The 23249-nt window shown below is 50.6% G+C and overlaps 10 protein-coding genes across 10 annotated transcripts, besides 1 other annotated feature; 6 read left to right on the forward strand and 4 right to left on the reverse strand.

Moving 5' to 3' along the window:
- Positions 1-23249: part of a sequence feature (contig 1.77 1..132523(-1)) that runs on past both edges of the window.
- ANIA_04451 (uncharacterized protein) lies at positions 136-744 on the forward strand (the record flags this gene model as incomplete). Its single annotated transcript, XM_656963.1, has 2 exons — positions 136-262; positions 518-744. 2 exons carry the CDS (start codon positions 136-138, stop codon positions 742-744), a joined length of 354 nt encoding a protein of 117 aa, XP_662055.1.
- ANIA_04450 (putative UBX domain protein) lies at positions 3049-4781 on the reverse strand (the record flags this gene model as incomplete). The annotated part of the gene is made up of 2 exons (XM_050611728.1): positions 4518-4781; positions 3049-4459 (listed from the first exon to the last, which is right to left on the reverse strand). The coding sequence occupies exons 1-2, from the start codon at positions 4652-4654 to the stop codon at positions 3049-3051; spliced, it is 1548 nt and encodes a 515-aa protein (XP_050467722.1). The 5' UTR covers positions 4655-4781.
- On the forward strand, positions 5198-5833 carry pup3 (proteasome core particle subunit beta 3; the record flags this gene model as incomplete). The annotated part of the gene is made up of 2 exons (XM_656961.1): positions 5198-5632; positions 5690-5833. 2 exons carry the CDS (start codon positions 5198-5200, stop codon positions 5831-5833), a joined length of 579 nt encoding a protein of 192 aa, XP_662053.1.
- ANIA_04448 (uncharacterized protein) lies at positions 6123-7060 on the forward strand (the record flags this gene model as incomplete). The annotated part of the gene is made up of 4 exons (XM_656960.1): positions 6123-6295; positions 6443-6523; positions 6809-6848; positions 7052-7060. The coding sequence occupies 4 exons, from the start codon at positions 6123-6125 to the stop codon at positions 7058-7060; spliced, it is 303 nt and encodes a 100-aa protein (XP_662052.1).
- ANIA_04447 (protein hk-9) lies at positions 7552-10574 on the forward strand (the record flags this gene model as incomplete). Its single annotated transcript, XM_656959.2, has 2 exons — positions 7552-8500; positions 8550-10574. The coding sequence occupies 2 exons, from the start codon at positions 7552-7554 to the stop codon at positions 10421-10423; spliced, it is 2823 nt and encodes a 940-aa protein (XP_662051.1). The 3' UTR covers positions 10424-10574.
- ANIA_04446 (emp24/gp25L/p24 family protein) lies at positions 11896-12740 on the reverse strand (the record flags this gene model as incomplete). Its single annotated transcript, XM_656958.1, has 3 exons — positions 11896-12045; positions 12132-12523; positions 12584-12740. The coding sequence occupies 3 exons, from the start codon at positions 12738-12740 to the stop codon at positions 11896-11898; spliced, it is 699 nt and encodes a 232-aa protein (XP_662050.1).
- On the forward strand, positions 13008-14891 carry ANIA_04445 (SANT/Myb-like DNA-binding domain-containing protein; the record flags this gene model as incomplete). The annotated part of the gene is made up of 3 exons (XM_656957.1): positions 13008-13101; positions 13149-13266; positions 13343-14891. The coding sequence occupies 3 exons, from the start codon at positions 13008-13010 to the stop codon at positions 14889-14891; spliced, it is 1761 nt and encodes a 586-aa protein (XP_662049.1).
- On the reverse strand, positions 15120-16712 carry ANIA_04444 (uncharacterized protein; the record flags this gene model as incomplete). Its single annotated transcript, XM_656956.1, has 2 exons — positions 15120-16648; positions 16685-16712. 2 exons carry the CDS (start codon positions 16710-16712, stop codon positions 15120-15122), a joined length of 1557 nt encoding a protein of 518 aa, XP_662048.1.
- ANIA_04443 (5-methyltetrahydropteroyltriglutamate-homocysteine S-methyltransferase) lies at positions 18594-21495 on the forward strand. Its single transcript, XM_656955.2, has 2 exons — positions 18594-18763; positions 18829-21495. Exons 1-2 carry the CDS (start codon positions 18753-18755, stop codon positions 21140-21142), a joined length of 2325 nt encoding a protein of 774 aa, XP_662047.2. The 5' UTR covers positions 18594-18752; the 3' UTR covers positions 21143-21495.
- Positions 21804-23075, reverse strand: ANIA_10559 (3-oxo-5-alpha-steroid 4-dehydrogenase family protein; the record flags this gene model as incomplete). Its single annotated transcript, XM_050611730.1, has 2 exons — positions 21804-22898; positions 22962-23075. The coding sequence occupies 2 exons, from the start codon at positions 23073-23075 to the stop codon at positions 21804-21806; spliced, it is 1209 nt and encodes a 402-aa protein (XP_050467723.1).

A 23249-nucleotide genomic window follows, 5' to 3' on the forward strand; every position in this document is an offset into this window, starting at 1 on the left:
TCAGGTAGCCCGGACTGGGTGTTTGAAATTCTAGTCAGCCATTTTGCCGCAACGCCCATTTTAGGTAGCTCTATTGACATAGCTGGCCTGCACTCAGTGCCGTATTTCTACTCTCATGAGTCAGTCGGGGCCACCATGTACATATTTAATAGGGTCAGTCAAACTGAACAGAGAGGAGATTCCTCCCTGGCTTCGAATATATCTGTCAACAAACCAGTCGTTCTTTCTTTCTTTCTTTCGGTCTCCATTCATGCAGTCATGCGTAAGTCTTATCGCTTTCCGTTACCACTGGTCTCAAGTTTACCTACGTAATGCAGGTCACTCGACAAAAGGAGACCATACAACTCGAGTGAGGAGTGGGACGAACATCATTAGGGATTAACGCACAGCACTTGATATATATCTCTTATTATTTATTATGAGGGTTGAATACGGTCCTTTATACCTCTTCTGCTGCAATAGATGTAAGAGCCCATGTTTTACGCATAATTATTCATAGGATATACATATCTTGTAGATTTCACCGCTGACATGCGCTTGAGCGGACTCGAGGGAGATAAACGTACCGATGATCTAGGCGCCCGCATAAAGGACAGACCTCTTTTTCCCGGACATTTGTCTCTTTCAGCCGCACGACAGAAAGTCAGTATCATTGTTTCTCTTCTTAAGGTGGACATTACCGACATAGCTCACAACCTGCGCACATTGATACCCGAGCATGACTCCGCTCCATATTTTCGATGATTGAATGCTCTGAATGAGGATGCTTGGAAATCCTTTTCTTGCAAACTCAAAAAGAAAAAGTAGTCCAGCGCGAAAAAAAGGGTGAAACTACACTGTGACATGACAGTCCCTTACATAGAAGTCGAGGAGAAAGGCCAAGGCTAGGGAAAGGCACGTGAGCAGTATTTGGTAGGGGCATGCTGTCCCCCGCATTTCCCCGCATCTACATCAATCGATCACTAACGCTTTCAGGTGCTTCAAATATATGTACATATGTAATTGTTTTACGTTACTAAATATTAGGAGAGACAATGAAGCCGTCATCACAGTTTCTAGTTCCTAATCAATGTGTAGCGTCATCAAACTTCTTGTGACACCCGCCACGAGCCCGGATGTGTATGGCTTCGGGCGATTCCTGCGACTAACAACCCTGGAGTTCATTGCTGGGTAGAATCAGACATATATGAAGGATGACGTTGCCCATCTTTACGCCTGCGGCTGTAGCGCTTTCTGGAGTCATGCAGAGGTTTGCGCAGCCCCTCCAGAGCGGAGACCTGTCATGAGTTTCCACCGTTAGTACGGCTAGGATAGCTTGTCTCGTGAGGCTAACGGAAAGTCTTGCACTTATTCGGAAGTGCTAACCGCCCAAAGGATCATGTACGGACAACGGTAATCCAAGAAACACCCTGATTGGTGACAAGGCCGAGTATCTGCGGTAGCTGGCGGTCCGTCATCATAGCTACAATCATGCGCAAACTGACCCAGCAGTACGATCTGGCTGCCGAAAATGCTGAGAAATGGACATATGCGCTTATAATTAATGTAAGACGTGAACGCCCGCGGCCTTGACTGTGATGACGAAGGGGAAGCTCGTTGCCTTCTGAGCTTCGCAGCCCGGATCCTGGTTTGTGAATGTAAAATCATTACATTATGACGGCGCAGAGACGGCGCAGAGGATATAGAGGGGAAGGAAAATAAATGGCAATGCGGTATGACGCGCGGCGCCCAGCTCAAAGATCGGCATGAAGCGGGTTCGGCAGCTGCGATCAGGATGAGTGTCAACACCGGTGAAGCTGAAAGCTGCGTCGACAAGAGAGGAGAGAAACAAACGGAACAAAAATCTCCCGTAGTGCCTTTGATCCCGTTGTAGTTGGACCTGTGTTCGGGGCCATGCTACTGGAGAAACCGATGGTTTCAGAGTTTGGTCCACCTCCAGCGAAGATAAAAGCAGGTCAAATATCACACCAATGAAGCGAGGACTCTGATGATAGCTGAAATGGTTTCGAACGCTGTCAAAGAGCGAACGTCCCGCAGATTGATTGCGAGCATTAGGACCAAGCCCGTTAAGATAGCGGCTGGAGTTATGTCCATCTAATATGATACGAGAATTTTGCAGTTGCTGATACCTCGGTAGCCAGGGCGACGATGTAATAGTATATGTACGAGATGATCAGGGAGTATTCGAAGGTCAGGTTACTGACTCTGGTGTCTAGGTAAGGAATGATCCCTGCAGTGGGAGCAACGGCGCGAGTTCGGAAATGCTCTGCAAAGGAGCACCTGAACATAGTAGGAGCTAAGCTGTTATGCAGAGACGTGAGCAGACCCAGCGGATTATCATTTGTAGTCTGCGCTGGGAGGTTCGACTTCCTTTCTACCATTGCTACTTGTTGGCTCGCTTGGTGTCATCGCTACCCAAGATTCTCTATCAAGATGGTTATCTGGCTACGGCTAAGATTCAGACAGAGCCCAATTCATGCAGATGAGGCCCTGGTGAGAGCTCGAGAAGCCTGTAGCAACGCTATCATGTCGCAATGTTGCCTCGAGGGCGAGGAAGCTAGAGCACGGAGGCCGTTCAGAGTGCCATGTTGAGCTTTGCTGAGAATGTTCACAAACCTTTGATCTGATGGTGGACTTGAAATGAGGGACACTTAGATGTGCCAATCAGATGTCTAAATGTCTGCTGGGGGGGAGAATCAAGTTATTATAGGTGAAATTTATCCTTGGATTTGTGTAAGGCTGTGAAGGACAGGATGGAACAGCAACATAAACTAACATACCCGAAGTTTGAGCCTGCCGCCTCCAATATAGAGCGCGATTGGGGGTAGTTTGACAAAATTTTTTTATTTAGTAGTAGCCATATTCCTAGGGAGATACAGTCAAACAGAGTACAGGGCAACGGTCAGGAGGCGTCAATGTCGCACCTATTATCTAAGGTCTTCATTGTCCATGTTCATCATTCATTATTACCAAATCAATATTGATATTGGTGTATCACATTAACATGATCATCAAGAGTCCTAGCAATATATTGCCCCTCTCGAATGCCTATTTCTTCCCAGGCAATTTTAGCCATTTTGGGATCTTCCGAGCCCCAGATTTCTCGCCATTTTGTTTGCCTGAATCGGTTGGTTTTAACGGTACCGCAACATCTTCGGAAGTGTCCATGACATCGGGAGGTTGCTCGATCTTGTGTTCTTGTGCCCTGCTTTGAAGCTCAGTTTTTAAGAGGCCGGAGCGGCTCTGCCGAATTTCAAGAGGTACAGATGCATCCCAGGAAAAGTTGATTAGAACACGGCCGGTCATGCCGTGGTTTTTTATGAGGAGGCCGTCTTCGGAATCGGGAAGAACGGTTTGGAAAGGCACATTGGATTGGTGGGATTTTGGAGCGGCCGGGCCGGAGAAGTTTGTGAGGGTGAATTTCTCTGTGGCATATTGTGGTGCGAGGCAGCTGCGGACAAATGCATAGAGGGTCTTGCCAGTGTCTTGTTGTCCGAATTTGGAGACTATTTGGCTTTGGTCTGGAAGTCGAATCTTTACTTCCACTTCTTTGACGGCCGCTCGACGTTCCTCCTCCGCTTTCGCCGCAGCCGCAATTTCTGCGTCTGACCGAAGGCGAGTGTTCTTGCTTGAAGCTTGAAGCCGCCGTTGGTGTATCTGGGCATGTTCAACGGAGGGTACGTAGTCGTCATCGTTGTATGCGATTTGCGCCGACTGAGGGGTATCGCTAGATGGGGGAGCATAGACGGTCACAGGTCGAGAAAGATCGGCTGAATCGGCTGAGGGCTCAGACTGCTGAGGAGGACTAACTAAGCCTGGACCCGACGGGCCGTTCGTGGGTTGTGTTGCGGGAACAGGGTCACCTTGGCTGCCATTGGAGACAGGCGCTGGCGATTGGACAGCGGAAGAATCGTTCTCTTTGTTGATTTCTTCAGACTTTGGTGTAGATGTTTGTTCTGTTGCGATTTCATCCTCGGATGACTTGAAGTATTCGTGAATCTTCGTCATCGCTTCCTCCAATGGCTGGCTTGTCCGACGAAAGCTCAATCGCACGAGAACATTGCCGCTATTGAACCCGTACTGCGCCAACGACTTTTGGAAATCTGGTAACGTTGATAACTCGCGGTCTAATATTTGTACAACAGGAGTTTCGTAGAACAATCGTCCAGACCCTTGTCCATCGGTGACGGGAACCCCTCGCCCGGTGAGATTGCGTATGGATGCACTGCCGGCGACTCCTGCCTCAAACTTGCGGAGAAGCATCCATATACTGGTTGTGCTAGGAAATTTGTCCATAAGCCGACCATTTGGCGCCCCTCGGGCTTCTGACGGGGGAAGTTGTAGCGCAACCGTGACGATGGAGGGAGAACGAGAAAGTTGTACAAGCTCTAATTTCGCGCCGGGAGAGAGTCCAGTAAGTCGAAATGCTAGCGACAGATCGAGCTGTTTACTTTTATGCCTGAGGGTCGAGTTAGCACGAGTCGGATTTCCTGAATGTTATACAGAGTATTGCTTACTTCAATCCATACTGACTGGCATCCAGACCGAACTTCTTGCACGCCTCTTGTAGAATATCTGTCAGATATTTTCCAGGGGTCGTTTTGATTGTGGCTCTTCGAGCTGTTGAGTCGAGAACTACGACATGGGAGCTCATTATTGCGGGGTCGCTACCCGAGCAAGTTCAAAAGGTGGGAGTTGTGCGTTCAACTGAGAACTCGGAGTGATATTCGCGTTAGACTGTAAGCGATCGCAAGTAGGTTGACGGTAGCGTTTCAAGGTCCAGAGTTGTTGAGTTGGGATAAGGAATGGAGAGGAGTGAGCAGGCAGCGGGCGGCGCGTCATCGGAAGAAGCTGAGAGGCCAACGCCAACCTTCCACCTCAGTTCCGCTCAGAGTAGAGCTCCAGCTTCATTCATCACTCTTCCATTCCCATCCTCGCCCACCACTCCCCCTTCTTCCTTTGCTCTCCTGTCTCTTTTCCTATCCGGTTCTACCAATCTCATTTTGAATATACAGTCCTTCAGTTCTCCGTAGTCATGGTACGTGAACTCCCTGCTCACCATCTCCAAACACCTAGCTGACCGACTTCTCAGAGCAATCCATTCGATATCAGTACGCTCCCTACCAATGTCCCTAATTTCCATCATATACCTAGGATATACTGACTCTGATTTATAGATGGCGGTGCCTGCGTTGCCATGGTCGGCAAGGACTGCGTCGCAATCGCCTGCGATCTCCGCCTCGGAATGCAAGCCCTGACCGTCTCCAACAACTTTCCTAAGATCTTCAACTATGCCCCCGGAACATATCTCGGTCTTACCGGTCTTGCTACCGATGTTTCTACCGTTTCAGACCTCTTCCGCCTAAAAGTGAACATGTACCGCCTCCGCGAAGAACGGCACATCGCACCGCAGACCCTCGCCAATCTCGTCAGCTCAACGCTTTATGAGAGACGCTTCGGAGCTTACTTTGTAAGCCCTGTTATTGCTGGAATCAACAACACAACGGGGAAGCCTTTTATTTGCGGCTTCGATAGCATCGGGTGTATCGATTTCGCCAAGGATTTCATCGTGAGCGGAACGGCGAGCGATCAGTTGTTTGGTACTTGCGAGGGCTTGTGGGAGCCGGATATGGTGCGCACATTTGATCTATTATAATCTCTTGACCGGCTGACTGACCTCATCGTGTAGTCTCCCGAAGATCTGTTCGAGACAATCTCGCAGGCACTTCTCAGCGCCGTTGACAGAGATGCCCTGTCTGGTTGGGGTGCACAGGTATACATCATAGAGAAGGACAAGGTGACTCAGCGACTACTAAAGGGACGACAAGACTAGACGCTCGCGTCGGAGTTATTTGGGTTTACTGTTTCTGTTGATGCCAGTCTCATAGCCTGTGAAATATACGGTTGGGAACAGCACGGATATCTTCGTTTGCTGTAATGGCGCGCAATAACATCTTCCGCGCAATCCGCGCAAGAAAGGCAAGTAATTTACGTGAATACATTGTAAGGCTATGGTTTGAAGCTGGACGAGCTGGTCGTGGATGCCGGTGGTAATCTTCTGGTCAGTGGATATATAAGGCCCATGAGAGCCAAGCTGTGTTCTAGCTTGTTGGTCGGCTGAAATGGCCCGCCTCGTAAACTTCCCCAAAGAATTTACTGGATTCCTCCTCGAGGTGTTTGGGATGTCCCATACACGAAATGCTCGCAGTAAATCCTCGATGACAGTGGATCGCGAGCGTCTTGTAATCTATCAGTCAGCCCTTGGGTTCTTACATGTCTATGAAGCTGGTAATCGGTGCGTTTGCATCGACATAAACGCCAGTAGGGTACGGCCACATCCAAAGTAACGAAGGCAATATACCTCGCTCTGCGCCATTTGCGCTAATAGAAGCCTTTGAAGGTCCCATATCATCACCAGAACATGTACAGAAAACGCACATAGTAGAACCTTCGAAGCTTGTACGTATTACTCCTGGTCTGTCCTGGCAGAAGTCAACGTCGGCAGTGATTATATTCGTCTCAGGTAGGAACTCATATATGTTTACATGTGGCATCATGAAACTCGTCAGAGCTCCTACAACGAGTTCTGAAGGAAACGTTCAGGGCGTTTTCCGTGAGGAACATGATTTAAACTTCGATTATTCGACAGCCGCGATTTTGATTAGTATGCAAGTGCTCAGTACCCGCGGTTATACTCAATGGTTGGTGCACGTGCCCAGGCTAGCCAGCAGTAGCTACCTTGGTCAACCCAAACTCAATAGCGGAACGGAACCTTGGAAATAATAACCTATTGTTTTCCATAACACAGCCCTGCAAATATCGGTGTCTCGATATATGACAGAGAGACTGTGAGTCCTGCTGGGTAGGTCCCTCTGTTTGAGGCCATACGAAGTGATCCCCGCGTCTAGACCGGGCGATCGGCCCCCAATAATACGACAGACAGGCTCCATCTCGACAAGCCACTGACTCTAATTCTCTGCGTTTCCCCTCTTCGTCTCATTACCTCTTCGCCTTTTATCTTGCGGTCTAACCGTCCTTTTTGCCTTAATAGCATCTTTAATCTTCAGTTGACCATTATCATAATTAATCATTGTGGACCGACTGACGGCATCTTCGACCGCCCTTCACTGTGCCTGGCTCAGCGATCATTGGAGTACGACCATCGTGCGACTGTTTTTTACTTGGCCGCCTTCCAACGATCACACGAGAATATCAAAATCTGGATCGAATTTTATAAAACTTCCCTGTGGGAATCCCTGACGGGACGCCTGCTCTTTGCGCAGTGTCTCACACTCGCCGTGGGCCACCGTGGGTTCGTCTCCTAAGCCGACAGCGACTGACGTAGGTATCTGGTCGTCCTCTAGACATGCCCTTTACTGACCCGATGTACCGTGCCAGTTCGAAAGCCATGCGCTGTGTCTTATCTCGAGACGTAGCCCGCAACTTGTTGGTATCATATCCATCCCCCTCAGTCTCTTGGCGTCCTCCTATACCTACATAAAACTGTTTATACCCGCGCGGACCTCAACTCCGCGCATTACTCCCAGCACCATGCCCGAACCCATGGAATCAGACTGGTCCAACTCATCAGCATCGGGCCCTACCCTCTCCTTCCTTCCGCAGGTGCCAATTAATGCTTTCCAGCCCGGGGACTCGCAAATTGAAAACTCTGGGCAGTCCGCCGCAAGCCCAGAGTATGCTGCAATCGAAGAGCTGGCAGCGGTCAAGAAAGAGCTTCGCGTTTTGGACCTTGAGTCCTTCTGGATCAAGCTTATGGAGCGCACCTCGTCACTGTGCAATGCTCAGTATGCTTTCGTAGCCCGACGGGTCAAGGATGGAGAGTCAACCGAAGAAATAGCTGGACACAAGCACTCAGTTTTTGGTATTGCCTACTATTACAATGACGGATTCCAGATAGTGGGGATGCATCGACATAGGTATTTTGCTGGCGGAAGCCCTCTGTCGCATATGGATCTTAAGAAGCCATGCTTAATCCCAGAGAACCTGAGTTCGTACAATCTGTTTGACAGGGACAAGCTACCGTTCGCTGCAGAGGGTTACCTGGCGATTCCCCTATTTCTGGGGGATGAATGCCTTGCTTACCTGGGATTAATGTGGTCAGATGTGGGATTGCAGAATCGAAAGCTTTCTTGGTCGTTCATCGAAACAGTGCTCTTCTCCTTGGAGGACTTGGTTGTCCAACGAATCCAGGAGGATAGGCGTGTGGCAGAACAGCAACAATCTGTCCCAGGCTCGGCTCTAGGTGGACGAAATATAGACGATGAAATGGCGCCGCCTGCGCAAGGCGCGCAGTTCTCTTCGCAGCATCTCAAACCATTTGCGCGCAGCCTCTCGCACGAACTTCGTACGCCAATGCAGGGAATTGTGGGTATGTTGGATGTCATGCATGCAACTGTGCGTGATGCTCTTATCGGCAAACCCCCTCCGAAAACTGCATACGTCTTTCAATCGCTCAAGGAGAGCATTGAAATGGTCCAAGGTTTGTACGGCCTTCAGTACCATCGGCGTTGTTACTAATACCTAAACAGATAGTGCGAGGAGGGCTGTTGAAGCAGCGGATAATGTTGTCCATGCTTACGATCTCAACATGGAGGTCCCTAAAACCCCTCAGGTGGAGCGAGACAGCATCGTTTTCTCTGCTTCTCCTATTTCAACATCCGAGAGTCGGCCAAACGTGTTTATAGAGGGCAACAACATGGCCGCCAATCCCTACAAACGTCGAAGGAGCAACCCGCCAGAACTTGGGAAAACCCCTACTCCGAAGCCAAAAGCTCGTCGACTTACGTCTCCGAAAGAGCTCTCCCCGCGTACCGAGGAGGTAAAAAATGCCGTGCATGAGACCGACAAGATCTTCAATACTTCAACACCTGCTCATCAAATAGAAGCCGTAATGGCTAGTATGGTCAATCCTCGGCCGTCCTTAGCTGTTCGAAGATCGGCACCTCATCTTCTGCTGGAGGGCATCAACGTCAATTTCCAGGGTCCGGCACTACGCTTCACCAAGCTTCGTGATCTTCTTCGATTGGTGGTTAACGAATCCCTTCATGTTGGCGGCAGGCCCGATTTTGTGGTCAGCGGCGCGACAGAGTTGGGTGAAATGATTGAGGTCCGGACGCGGTCATCTAATGGAGAAGTATTTTCTAAGACCATAGACTGGTCCGTGGACAATGCAGTACCCGATGCGCTGTTTGCGGATGACCGAGACCTGGCCAAGCTGATTTCCTGCGTTTTTCTTAACGCTGTCAAATTCACAAACAACGGTTTGATCACGGTTAGGGCCACGCTCAGCCGCAAAACTAACGATATATTGATCAACGTTCGTGACACCGGCCCCGGTATCCCTATGGCATTCTTGCCCAATCTTTTCAAACCGTTTGCCCGGGAAGATGCGTCAATTACCCGAAGCAAGGACGGGCTAGGATTAGGGCTGCTTGTAGCAAAGGGCTTAGCAAGGAAGATGGGCGGTGACCTAGTTTGCGTTCGCTCGTCGACGTCTGGGCCTGACCGTGGCTCAGAATTCGAGATTAGGGTTCCCGTGACCGCACCCGAAGCCGCTCGCCCAGTGGCTTTATCAATGCAGTTAACCCCACCAAAGACTAATGACCCATCGAGACTCAGCAGGGCTAGCAATACACCTCCAGACACTACTTTATTATCGCCACTGATACCCGTGCTACCACCTACACCGACACCTACCCAAGAGCCAACGTCGACTCTTACAGATGAGTCTTCCACACCGATCCCCGCCCGTTCGGCACCCAAAACAACCCTCGCGAAAGGGCAGAATTTAGATGTCAAGCCTGGGGAAAGACATCCTCTTACCTTCCTGGTAGCAGAAGACAATAAGATCAATCGGCGGGTTCTGGTTCATATGTTGAAAAGACTCGGCTACCAAGAAATTTATGAAGCCGGCAACGGGAAAGAGGCTGTGCGCACCATGCAGAATATTCTCGACGCGCAGAATTCTGAGCATGACGCTGCACAAGAACAAAAGCCGTTAAATTGCCAGACCACGGCGGATGAATTTCTCGTGCCCGGGCCACCGCACCGACAGAAGAGAGCAAAGCCAGTGGATGTCATACTAATGGATCTTTGGATGCCCGAAATGGACGGGTACGAAGCCACATCAAAGATATTCGAGATGATCAACGAGCGTTACCAGAATCCGATTCCATCGCAATCACAGTTGCATCGTCCCGGACTTCCCCTATCGCAACCACCCACTGTTCTCGCCGTCAGCGCAGACGTTACAGATGAGGCGCTTAATCGCGCCACCAAAGTCGGCATGAAGGGTTACATGACGAAGCCTTATAGACTGATGGACCTGGAGCGACTGATTGCTGGTTTTTGCTACAATGATGCTGCCTCACAGGCACAGATCAATGACTCAACGAATGCATGATATCCCTATTTCTTTCGTTATAATAGATAATAAATTATACGCTGCATATCTGCGCAGCTCTCTTCATACTATCATGATGAGATTTTGATTACCGATTGCAGACCCTATGGGCTCGCCCTGTTTTTGCGTTTATACATACACGATTTTTTGACCGTGCTTTCATGATGTCTCTCTCTCTGCTTGATTAAACCTCGTTCCTGATATATAGACACGTTGTGTTGGTAATTATGTGATGGGGAAGTATCTGAGGTTGGATAAAAGTTGGTACCTCCTGGAAGTAATACCAATACGACTGAATGAGTATTATTTCTATTGTGAGATACGAGCAGCACTTTTCAAACCGCGTAATTGCCCCTGATCAATCTGGAAATGTCCTAATCTGGTGAAAAGGTTGAAGTTCCCCTGCACCTCAATTGAAAACATATCAGGATCGCATAGTACGAGTTAGACGTGCGATATCTGAAGTCCCGGTTTGATGTCGAGTAATTAGTATTCACTAAACGTGAAAATTGCAGCATACACCTAGACGGCAGCGTAGGTCGTCTACTTCCCCAGCAATATGATTCTCTTATGATGATCTATTTTGCTCATAGATAGTGCAGACAAGTGGAAGGATGCCAATGCGATTTTCGGACACATACGCGGGGCTCGGCATTGCCGTATAGAGCTATACTGTAGATTGTTTGGTTCGTCTGCACTTGGCGTATGTGTGAGTGGCCATGTCCTCTAGCTGCCGCTGAAGTGGTGGGCAGGGGCTGAGCTTCGGGAAGGCATCATGTTAGACACATACCGTACTTGTTCTATATAGGACGAGTGTAGTTCTCGAAACTACAAGTAAATACCTGAATGAGTACAGACATTAAGAAGACATACTGTTGGTTTACTGCTTCAATGGCGGAATTAGGGCTCAGTATTATCTAGGTTGGTATCTAGCATTCAGTAACCCCAATCCAGACACGGTAAACGCCGTTGAGTTGATCAAGCAATTGATCGGGACAGCCATCAACGGATGTATGGGTATTGAGTCACGATACAACTGTAGATGCTGCCTGCGTCTTCGATTCGCCACGTCCTTGAGGTGGAAACCCCCTACACCGTACCCGGGCTAACCATTGACGGTATGCGACAATATAGACAGATAAACGATATAGAACAGCTTTGGGCAAAATTCCATGGCGCAGTTCTCCATAGATGAGGTGGTCTTGACGAACGGGTGATTGGCCATTGTCTACACACGAGCGGAACTTGGTATCGAATATAGTCCCAGTGGTCTGAATGAGGATGTTATAACGGAGAGAGAGCAACTTGGATCAAGGAAATCGATTATCCTCATATCATCCAGAGAACGCTATGTAGTAGAAACATATCATTGACTTCGGGTCGGAATTCGTCAAGTATAACCGCGCAACACTCCCTTTCTGAAGCACCCTATCATCGGCCTCCTTAGTTTCGTCCTCCACGCTGACAATCCTCTAGGTCAGCTTCTGCTTGATGAAGAAGGACCGAAGGTGGGATAATTGCCAAGCACATGTGACGGATAGCACGGCAAGCTGCATTAGAGTCCAGCGGACAACACGCGAGTTGATCGCTTCAGACTGGTCACGGAACTCGGCTTCGCGTTCCTAAGTAAAATAAGACCATTAGAAACCTAAGAGAACAAGGGAGCAAGCCCAGTCGGGAGAAAAAGGGAAAGAAAAGAAATACACACTCTTTGGAACACCTGCTCTCGCCTGATATCCTGCAACCGGCTGTTTAGATCCTTCACCCGCTGTACCAGATCCGAAATCTTGCCCTTATCCTCGCTCTCGATCTTGCTCGTCTCACCGATTGCCATGTCAAGCGTCACTCGAACAGCACCAGCAGGAGCACCGGACAGCCACCCGCCCGTAGCGGCATTTGTCTCCGGCGTAAGGCAAATCTTGTGGTTTCCGGGGTCGGCAGCTGAAAAGGTAAATCGGCCAGCATGAGAGTCACGCTTGTTAACCACGCGGTGATCGTTGTCGAAGACTTCGTCTACGGTGATGAGCATCTTCAGCGACGGGTCGACGGCGTATGTGCCTGTGCCGGACGTCTGGTCAATGACCTCGCTGGAGTAAGTTCCTGTTCGCCATGGTAATGATTAGAGTCAACTGAGTTGTCCGCCATATGCGAGGTACTTACCGACGACGAGGGTGTCCTTGGGAAGCTCCTCATAGAAGCATCTTGTTTGACGGCCATCCACGTAAAAGTAGAGGGCGTTTGCTGGGATGGAGAAGCAGAGAATTGCATAAACTGCAAGAGTGGAGGAGAGCCAGGAAGACCGTTTTGAGGCAGCCATGATGGCAATTTGGAGTGCTTGTTCAATGTGAAGTGACCTAGATTGGATGAACACGTTAATGTTATGCTGTCCAGATCCAGATCCAGGCCATGGGCGGGAGTGGGCTTGGCGCGAATTCTCATTCCCCCGTCTCGATTAACAACCACTCCTCCATCTCACTGTCAACGCTGTATACATCCATATCAAACTGATTCAACGAAACTTATACAGGAGCTATATTTTGAATTGGGAACTCTCAGATCCACATCAAGGGTCCGCTTGACGACCATGGCTGCCGCCGATGTCCGCGACATGCTCGACTTGCCCGCGGAGGGCCAACCGCGGCCTCATAAAAAGCAGAAGGTCGTGGAAAAGAGGCCAGGTGCGTCCTTCGACTGTCGCAATAGACGAATACTAACGCTTCTATAGAGGGCATCACCCGCGAGCTCTTTGCTCTTTTAGGAGAACGAGCACCTCCGATCGCAATCAACGAGAATAGATACAAGGGTCGGCCGAAATGGCAGACGAAAGCTCGTGTACGGCCTTGGTATGCGATGACGACTGAGATCAGAGTGCTTCAGATGCTAATCAGAAACAAGGCGAATGACACCTTTCACCAATAGCGCACGATCGGACGACCTTGTGCTACGGCACTGGCAGAGAGAGCCCGAATCGACGAATATACCGGCTATCGAAGACACCAGAGCAGAGGGAGAGACGAAAGAGCAAGGAGAACACAAAACTGCCGACCGAGAATACCCATTTGCGAAATATAACATCAAACTGAAGTTTTCCAACCGGTACACTACGGACGAATATAACCGCCATCTGAGGAGCGAAGATTGGTCGCGAGAAGAGACAGACTATTTGATGGATTTGGTCGAGGAGTATGATCTCCGCTGGGTGGTGATTGCCGATCGATACGACTTCCAACCGCAACGCGTCGATAATACAGAAGAGACCTCAAGCGCACTGGTACCTAGCAAACAGTTCAGAACGATGGAGCAGATGAAAGCCCGCTACTATTTCGTCGCCGCCTCAATGCTCGCACTGGAACACCCACCCTCCGAAATGTCCGAGGCGGAATTCGATCTGCACGAAAGGATGATGAAGTTCGATCCTGAGCGCGAACGCCACCGCAAAGAACTCGCCGCCCTCCAGCTAAACCGCACAGCCGACGAAGTCCGTGAGGAAACCGTCCTCCTAGAAGAGCTCAAGAGGATCACAGCCAACGAGCAGGAATTCGTCACCGAACGCCGAGAACTCTACTCCCGCCTCGACGTCCCCATCAGCGTCAGTAACGCTACAAACTACCACAACAGCCAGGGCCTCTCCCATCTCCTCCAAACACTCCTTCAAGCTGACAAAAGCAAAAAACGCCGCTCCATACTCGGCCCCGATGGTATCGCTCCCACATCCGGCGGCCAAACCCCCACTATTCCCAACGCCCCGGGTAGCGCCCGCGACAGCAGCAGAGCAGACACTCCCAACGGCGGAACCACACAATCTACAACGACGAAGAAGGCCGCCGCTGCAGCCAACAGAGAAGCAGCGCAACAAGCAATCCGCACTCTCACACCCGCCGAAGAAGCCCGATACGGCGTGCAGCACCACGACCGTCTTGCACCAGGAGTGCAATTTCGGAGCGACCGCGCGCAAAAGCTCACACAGGCGAAATCCCACGTACAGACTCAGAAACTTGCCTCTGCACTTGCTGAGCTCGAGGTACCACTTCGTCTGTTCATGCCGACAGAGCGCGTTGTGAAAGAATTTGAGAAACTGATTCACTCCGTGAATCTTTTGCTGGATGCCCGCAAGGTCGCTGAGAAGGTGGAGAGTGAAATTCGTGTGTTGGAGGCAGCGAAGGAGGAGCGGGAACGCAAGGCGAAGGAGTTAAGGGAGAAAGACAAGCCTGAAGTCAAGTCGGAGCAGCAGGATAATGATGTTCCCATCCCACCAGCGCCTGCACCTGTTGCCGCGGGTGATGCTTCACAGACTGGGCAACCTGCCAAAACGAATGAAGGACAAGCAGAACTGAATGGTTCATCTACTACCAATAATGTTGCTGATAGTGAGCCGTCTACGCAAGAGCAAGAGGGCGTCTCGCATAAGCGTTCTGCTAGCGTGCTCAGTAATGGGAGCGACAAAAGCTCGAAGCGGCAGAAGAAATGATTCAGACTTTGTACCTTACGATCATTACTTACGAACTCTTTAATATATCAGTGTACGAATATCTGTCCTCAATCCCCTTTTGTCATTTGCTATCAATACTTTTAGTACTTGGTTTTCGTACGTCATGAAGTTTAAAACCATACATTTCCGCGTGCCTTGTCCTTGGTCTGAGGATCGAATTCAGTCAGCCATTGTGACGTGGCTACCTTTGCCGTTTCTCAGACACTATTACTCAGGAATCGAGCACCGCTCGAGACACTCTTCGTACAAGCTATCCCAGTCCCCTGAACTTCCTGTGCTTGTCCGCACGGGAGGTCTAACCTGAGGACTCTGATGACCATCGAACTGATACCCCGAGTATGCAGTGCCGTTGATTTGCACCCCACGAGGCCGTTCTCTGCTAGCGGACGCTTTCAGTCTCAGTACTCTTGTCGCAGTCCGTTGCGCAACGGGAACGCGATTCGATACAGCAATGTTCGCTACCGCGCGGTCTGCTCGTTTTTCAAGGTTACGGGCAAGCTCCGAAACCTTTCGTCTTGTTGCCCATGCACCGCCTCGCCGGCGAAGCGTTGCTAGCTTCTCCAGCAGTTGTGCCTCTGCATGCCCAGAGGATCCTACACTGCCCTGGTGAGGTCCTTGCTGGCCCGAGGTCTGCATTGGGCGAACCCAGGAACAAAATTCCCAAGGATTTTCGGTTGCTTGGTTTGACTCTTGTTGGACTTTTTTCTTATTTGTGAGAATTCCAAACAAAGAAGAGCCGCCTGAATCACGGCTTCCTGCGTCACTATCATTGCTTGACTTCAGGGCAAAGCTCGAGGCCGCCCAGCGGGAAAAGTTGAATTTCTGAAGGATAGATGATATGTCAAAACTCGACCGGTCCGTTTTTGGAAGCCCTTGATTATCTTCTTTTGCCGTAGGCGACCTCTGCTTTACAGAATTCTTGCTCATGATGCTGCCAGCGGGTGTCCCCTTAGGGCTATTGATGGATTTACAAATTCCAGACCCTGCAGGTCCGCGGAGTGTTTGTTCCTGTGGTTCGCTTGAACTATCTGGCGACACAAGCGTATATCCGTAACCAATTCGTCGACCTTCGGACATCCATCCGATGCTTATTCTGCGAGCAGGAATGCTAGTGTCGCTTTCGTGTGAGTCGACCAAAGCGTGGCTTATCGATCGATCTGATCCAAACCGCTCAGTAAACTTGCTCTTTAATGCGCGAGCCTCTTCAGCAGCAGCAGCAGAAGCAGCTGCGTATTCAGAGGGCAGATAAGGCCGTCCTGCTGGTACATTACCAGAAGAGCCCTGAGAAAAACTGGGAATGTTCGGCTCATCCTGATCGAAGCCTGCGGATGATATGCTGGTTTTCGGAGAGTACGGCGATCGCAAATCCTGAATGGAACCAGGCAGCGCTGGTGACAGCTTCGTCTCCGCTGCATCCCAGATTGGGGGCATTGGTGGGTTGTTGAGCGCTCCACATCTGTTCTGATTCCACGCCCCTGAGCAGCTAGCGGAACGATTCTCATCTAAAGGGTGATTCTGGGGTTGTATGTGAGAAGTGGATCCGGAAGAAGCGAGCACCCTGTGGATATTCATCTCGCCCAGGTGCACAGACTGCTCGCCATTTGTTATCACGTCTTTTCCGGGCCGCTGGTGTCGTTTTCTAACAGCGATTTGCGGAGGACAGCCGGATACGGACTCTGCGGATGCGCCATAGCCCGGCGGTGGTTGTGCATGATGACTAGGGTAATCCGGTGCTTCTGTATTGTTTCTACTGCTGGAACGTCGACACATACCCTCCTCAAAGGTGCCTCCTCCGGCCATTGGGGACCTCATTGGAGCCGGCGGTGTATGAGGGTGATGCATCCCTTGAACTCTTATAGGCACAGGCGATACCATCGGTGATGGCCGTTCTTGTGCCCAGGCTCTGGTCACGCTGGGGCAAGGACTCGAGGGTCTGTTATTGAGGCTCCCAAGGGGACTTGCAAGGTCCACGTTTTGGAAACTTGTAGACGGTGACTCCTGCATAGCATGACGGGTTCGATGTTCTTGATCTCGAGAGCGCCAAGATGATTGGACTTCGGCATTATCTCCGTGGTATGGCGGTTGTTCATGAAAGTAACCCTTGGTATCCAACGTCAGCCCAAAGGGATGCTTTCGCGGCGGTCCCAAATCGTGCTCACGCAGAGGCGGAGGCTGGTGACGATGAGACATTGCCATCCCACTTCTGGACTGGTGTTCAGCAATGCATATTGGATGCCTTGGTGTCGCAATGTACTGCGCATCGCTGTCATATCCTCTCTCACTCATCAAACTACCCCCAAACTCAGGAGACGTGATCGGTGCTGCACGAACGGCAGGGCGATGGGATGGATGCAGGAATGGAAGCAATGGCCCTCGATCCGACTTTTTGGGCCGTCTATACAAGTTCCTAGCGTCACGAGAGAATCTTCTGCGAAGCCTACCAGAGAAGCCGGACGATGTGCTCAGACGGCGCTCACTTCGATCAGTTGAATATGATATGGCTGGCTCAAGTTAGAGGGTGGACTCTAGACGGAAGTGCATCTATCATCACCTTCGCGGGATTCATGATTAGGAGAGAACGACCCTGTCTGCTCCAACTGATATTGCTCGGCGTCCGACAAGTCTGAGGTCCTGCGGTAATTTCGAAGCCGGGGGCAGAAGAAAAAACCCATTGAGCCGCCGTTGCTCTGCTAGGAGCGTCCATACCATCGACAAGGTCTAGATGGTCAAGCATTAGAAGTAGCGGACGCGGCACAAGATCGTTGACCATCCCTCTGGACGCCAGGCGGGGGAGCATGGCCATAGCTGTCCTGTTTAGGTAGGAGCGAGGGTTCCCTGTTCAAGGTACCGAAAAAGGAAGGCAGAGCCATCGTCTATCTGGTCTACGGTCCGGCTTAAGCTAGCAGGCTCAAGTCAAAGCTGTCAGAACATCGGCGGTCAAAGTGGTTTGTACTCTACGGATTATTACGGGCAGTTGTCCCAAGTGTCGGGCTACGATTCCCTTACAAACCTGTAAGCATTCCTACTCCGTAGAGTCCGTACTCCGGGTCAGCTTACTCCGTAGAGTATCAGACAGTCCGTTCGGTCTCACGCTGGAATACTAGGGTTACTTGACATAAATCTCACCTCAGATCTTAGTACAGAAAGACAGAGATTAGCTTTCTATCAGACTACCTAGAAGTGATTTTCTTGCCCAGGCGTCTGCCAGATAGCAGGCCGATCCCGGAGCACATTCGGAGGCGATCTAGATTCGGAGTGTTTTTTTCTCTGACACATGGAGTTGACCCATGGATGGGAAAAATACGCAAACTCAGTGCTCCCATCACGCCATTCCTACCAACAGTACTGAAAACAGTCGCAATCATACATATAAGTCCAATGCAAACATTATCCATCAAGACCCGTTTTATCAACAGCAGTAAGCATAGGCTTATGCACCAATAGCCGGCTGACTAGCAGGATGATGCCTTTCTAGTTGAAACGGAGGTTGTAATTGTGAATGTAAATTGCGATAGTGTACGGTACGACCTCGTACAGAACGAGGTAGCGTACCCCGCTTCCGGTTTTTCTGATTCGCCGAAGTCCACACCGAAGGGACTCAACTTTTTCCCCTCCATGATTAGTATTTAGCTGTCCTTCCCCTCCCTCCTGTTTCTTTTCTCTCACAACCCCCTTTGTCTTCTTCATCCTCCCTTCTGCAAGAGACTTGTGAATTGTCTCTTGTTCTTATATTGATTTTCTGTGCTTGCATTGTTTATCTTCTACAATATTCTCTCATTCTTCTCACGACCCCGCCCCCACCGTCTTTTCTCGATTTTCCGTACGCACACACCTGTCAGAATGGTCCAATCGTATGCTCTCACTCTGCTTGCATCTATTAATGGTTAAAATATACTGATCTTTCTTCCTTTTGCAGCGCTGTTCTCGGTTTCCCGCGTATGGGAAAGCTCCGTGACCTCAAGAAGGCCACGGAAGCTTACTGGGGTGAGAAGATCTCTCGTGATGAACTCCTGAGCGAGGGAAAGAGACTTCGTGCGGAGCACTGGAAGATCCAGAAGGATGCTGGTGTCGACATCATCCCCAGCAATGACTTTGCTTTCTACGACCAGGTCCTTGACCACATCCAACTCTTTGGTGTTGTCCCTGAGCGTTATTCCAAGTACAACCTCCACCCCCTTGACGAGTACTTTGCTATGGGCCGTGGTCTCCAGAAGCCTGCCAAGGATGGCCAGCCCGCCATCGATGTCCCCTCTTTGGAGATGGTCAAGTGGTTTGACTCCAACTACCACTACGTCAAGCCTACTCTCCAGGATAACCAGACCTTCAAGCTTGCTGCCAACCCCAAGCCGGTCGTTGAGTTCCTCGAGGCCAAGGAGGCTGGTATCGTCACCCGCCCCGTCATCCTGGGTCCTGTCTCCTTCCTGACCCTCGCCAAGGCTGACCGTGGTCAGACCTTGGACCCCATCTCCAAGATCGACGAACTTCTTCCTCTTTACGTCGAGCTCCTCACCAAGCTCAAGGAGGCTGGTGTTGAGGACGTTCAGATCGATGAGCCTGTCCTCGTCTTTGACCTTCCCCTTAAGTCTAAGAACGCTTTCAAGCCTGCCTACGAGAAGCTTGGCTCCCTTGGTGCCCAGGCTCCTCGTCTGGTCCTCGCTACCTACTTCGGTGACATTGTCCACAACATCGATGTCCTCCCTGCTCTTCACAACATTTACGGTATTCACATTGATCTTGTCCGCAACCCTGAGCAGCTCGACTCTGTTATCGGCGCTCTTGGTCCCAAGCAGGTCCTCTCTGCTGGTGTTGTTGACGGCCGTAACATCTGGAAGACTAACTTCAAGGCTGCCATTGAGAAGGTTGAGCTTGCTATTCAGAAGCTTGGCAAGGACCGTGTGATTGTTTCCACCTCCAGCTCTCTTCTCCACGTTCCCCACACTCTTGCCAGCGAGAAGAACCTCGACCCTGAAGTTCAGGACTGGTTCAGCTTTGCTGTCGAGAAGACCAGCGAAGTTGTTGTCATCGCCAAGGCTGTCACCGAGGGCCCCGCTGCTGTCCGTGAGCAGCTTGAGGCCAACGCCAAGTCTGTGCAGGCTCGTGCCTCTTCCAAGCGTACCAACGACCCTAAGGTCAAGGAGCGCCAGGCTGCCGTCACCCCTGAGCAGCACAACCGCAAGTCCCCCTTCCCTGTCCGTATCGCCGAGCAGACCAAGTCCATTAAGCTTCCTCTTTTCCCTACCACCACCATCGGATCTTTCCCTCAGACCAAGGAGATCCGTATCCAGCGAAACAAGTTCACCAAGGGCGAGATCACTGCTGAGGAGTACGAGAAGTTCATTGAGAAGGAGATTGCCGAAGTTGTCAAGATCCAGGAGGAGCTCGGCCTTGACGTTCTGGTTCATGGTGAGCCCGAGCGTAACGACATGGTTCAGTACTTCGGTGAGCGTCTTACCGGTTACGTTTTCACTACCCACGCTTGGGTTCAGAGTTACGGATCCCGTTGCGTGCGTCCCCCGATTATCGTCGGTGACATCTCTCGTCCAGCTCCCATGACTGTCAAGGAGTCCAAGTACGCTGTCTCGATTTCATCCAAGCCCATGAAGGGTATGCTTACTGGACCCATCACCTGTCTCCGCTGGTCCTTCCCTCGTGACGATGTCCACCAGTCTGTGCAGGCTCAGCAGCTGGCTCTGGCTCTGCGCGACGAAGTTGTTGACCTCGAGGCGGCCGGTGTCAAGGTTATCCAGGTCGACGAGCCCGCTCTTCGTGAGGGTCTTCCTCTCCGTGCTGGCAAGGAGCGTGAGGACTACCTCCAGTGGGCCGTTGCTGCCTTCCGTCTGTCCACTAGCGGTGTGTCTGACGGCACTCAGATTCACTCCCACTTCTGTTACTCGGAGTTCCAGGACTTCTTCCACGCCATCGCCGCGTTGGATGCTGACGTTTTGTCCATCGAGAACAGCAAGTCTGATGCCAAGCTGCTCAAGGTCTTTATCGACGAGGCTTACCCCCGCCACATCGGTCCTGGTGTCTACGACATCCACTCTCCCCGTGTCCCCAGCGAGCAGGAGATCAAGGACCGTGTTGAGGAGATGCTTGCGTACCTGCGCCCTGAGCAGCTCTGGATCAACCCTGACTGTGGTCTGAAGACCCGCCAGTGGCCCGAGACCAAGGCTGCTCTCTCCAACTTGGTCCAGGCGGCCAAGTACTTCCGTGAGAAGTACGCCAAATAATTTTTAACAACTTAATAATGACCCAAGGTGGGGGCGACATTGTCAACCATGTCGTCCCGAGAAGGATGAAAATTTTTTTCTTTCCTTTAATGAGTTATGATGATGATACCAAAAGTTCAACATATGGGTTCGGGGTTATATTAGAGATATCCTGGGGGTAACGGAGTTCAACATTTTACTACATTCAACATCGGCGTTAGCCAAGCATCGACATGATTCCCCTGGCGTGGGTTTCGTTTTAATCTTATTGGGATTGCAGGAGCATGAGCGATGGTCGGTTGGGCCGATGTCCATATATTTCAACAATGTGTATAATCACACTAGGGGCCAAAATCATACCTCTTATTTCATAATTGTTCTCTCTGATTGTAAACTGTTATTAGTGGTCTATTCCTTCCAAGACCGTCCCTGCCCAGTCAGACGGTTGGTTGTCAGATAGGAATGCACCCCTTTTAACCTGCAACAACATTTTTTTTTTTCACTTTACATCTTTATTTCCTAACAACTTATCCTAAAACGGTTTATAGAACATGCAGTCGTGTACAATTCAAATATACTATGTCGTACGATTTTATTATATAAAATGTCCACGGCAGGGGAAAAATTGGGAGATCTTTAACCCTTTACAACCCAAGAAACAAATGGGGCACAAACAGCCCCCCTACCCTCCACACCACCTTTCCCCTCCCCCAAACCTCTCAACATACCACTTCCTCCCCCACCTCGCATGCGGCAACATGTTGCTCACCGCATTAACAACAAACACCATTGCCGGCAGCGGCAACACGGGAAGCCTCATTTTCCCGGCCGCCCAAACAGCAGGTATAAGCCAGGGTGCAAGATGCACGGTAGAGGCAGGTGCAGATGCAGCACCATACGACGTCCTGCTCGCGCCCAGTCCCAGTCCAAAGCCTGGTATTCCGCCGGTTGTGCTTCTAAAAGAGGTACTGAGTACATCGGGGATCAGAGACGGCGGCGAAAGAGCAGGGAAGACTGTGGTGCCCACGAGAGCGAAACCAGTCCATTCGAGCCACTCTAAAACGTAGTGTGGGTAGAGGATTGATGCGAAGAGGCCAGATTTCGGGGGTATAACGTAGACCTTGTGGTATTTGTTTGGCTTCTTTCCGTCTGTTGATTCTTTTGCGTCTGCACCGTTGGCCGAAGTTTGACTGGCTTGTTTGTCTGCCGCCTCGCGACGAAGCGCGAAGAGGGTTCGCTCGGCATAGATATTCCCGGCCATTCCAACGAAGAACAAAACGAGTCCAACAGCTGGAATCACCAGCGACGTTCCCACCGTACTGGACAAACTATCCTCGAGGACCTTTTCTGGTGTCATCAAGGCCGCTTCAGCTGCGCCCAAGCCGGAAGTAGGATAGTAACCCGGCACAGTGGTTACATTGTACCCGACAAGCCAACAAGCAAGACAAGTCGAATTGACCCAGTTAAATGCCGCTGCTGACACCGCGATAAAAACATGGATAGGTGACATGCTCGGCGCTGTGAAAAACGGGGAGATGACTGCCCTGTTCACGTAATGGAGCACGTAGAGTGAAGCCACAAGCTTATTGGTTAGCGGAAGGGTACGTATATCTAGAGTTGGTAGCTTTGCGGGAAGGGTTGTTAGGATATAGAGGAGGTTTATGGGGCCGACGATTTCCATAGCGAACCAGGCGATGCGGCCGGGAATGTTGAGAATCGAGTCCTTGGAGGTTTTGCCTGCCGGGTGCCAGGCCGTAAGCCATTGGGCTACAGTTATCTGAGGATTTGTAAGTATCAGAGGAGGTTGCTTGAGGTAGTGAGGGAGTATGGCTTGACTTACGAGCGGAAAGTACTGCCAGATATTGAGCAGTATCACGTAGGCCTCTGGGGTTGGGAGGATGAAGTCTCGTAGGGGAGGGAGGCCATTGAGCGTTGAGGAGAGAAATGAGCCCATAGCTCCGTCAGAAAGCGCGAGCTTGAAGGCTCAAGCTTAGATAAAGTTAGAGATAACGTTGACTGAGGTAAATGAAGCTGGGCGTTTTTCGCTGGTCAAATCAAAAGATCTTACTCAGCTTAAGTTTTGTGAAACGACTTGATATCTAGGCTCGTCAGGGTATCTGACTTTAAG

Source organism: Aspergillus nidulans, chromosome III, assembly GCF_000011425.1.
Source record: "Aspergillus nidulans FGSC A4 chromosome III".
NCBI lineage: Eukaryota > Fungi > Ascomycota > Eurotiomycetes > Eurotiales > Aspergillaceae > Aspergillus > Aspergillus nidulans.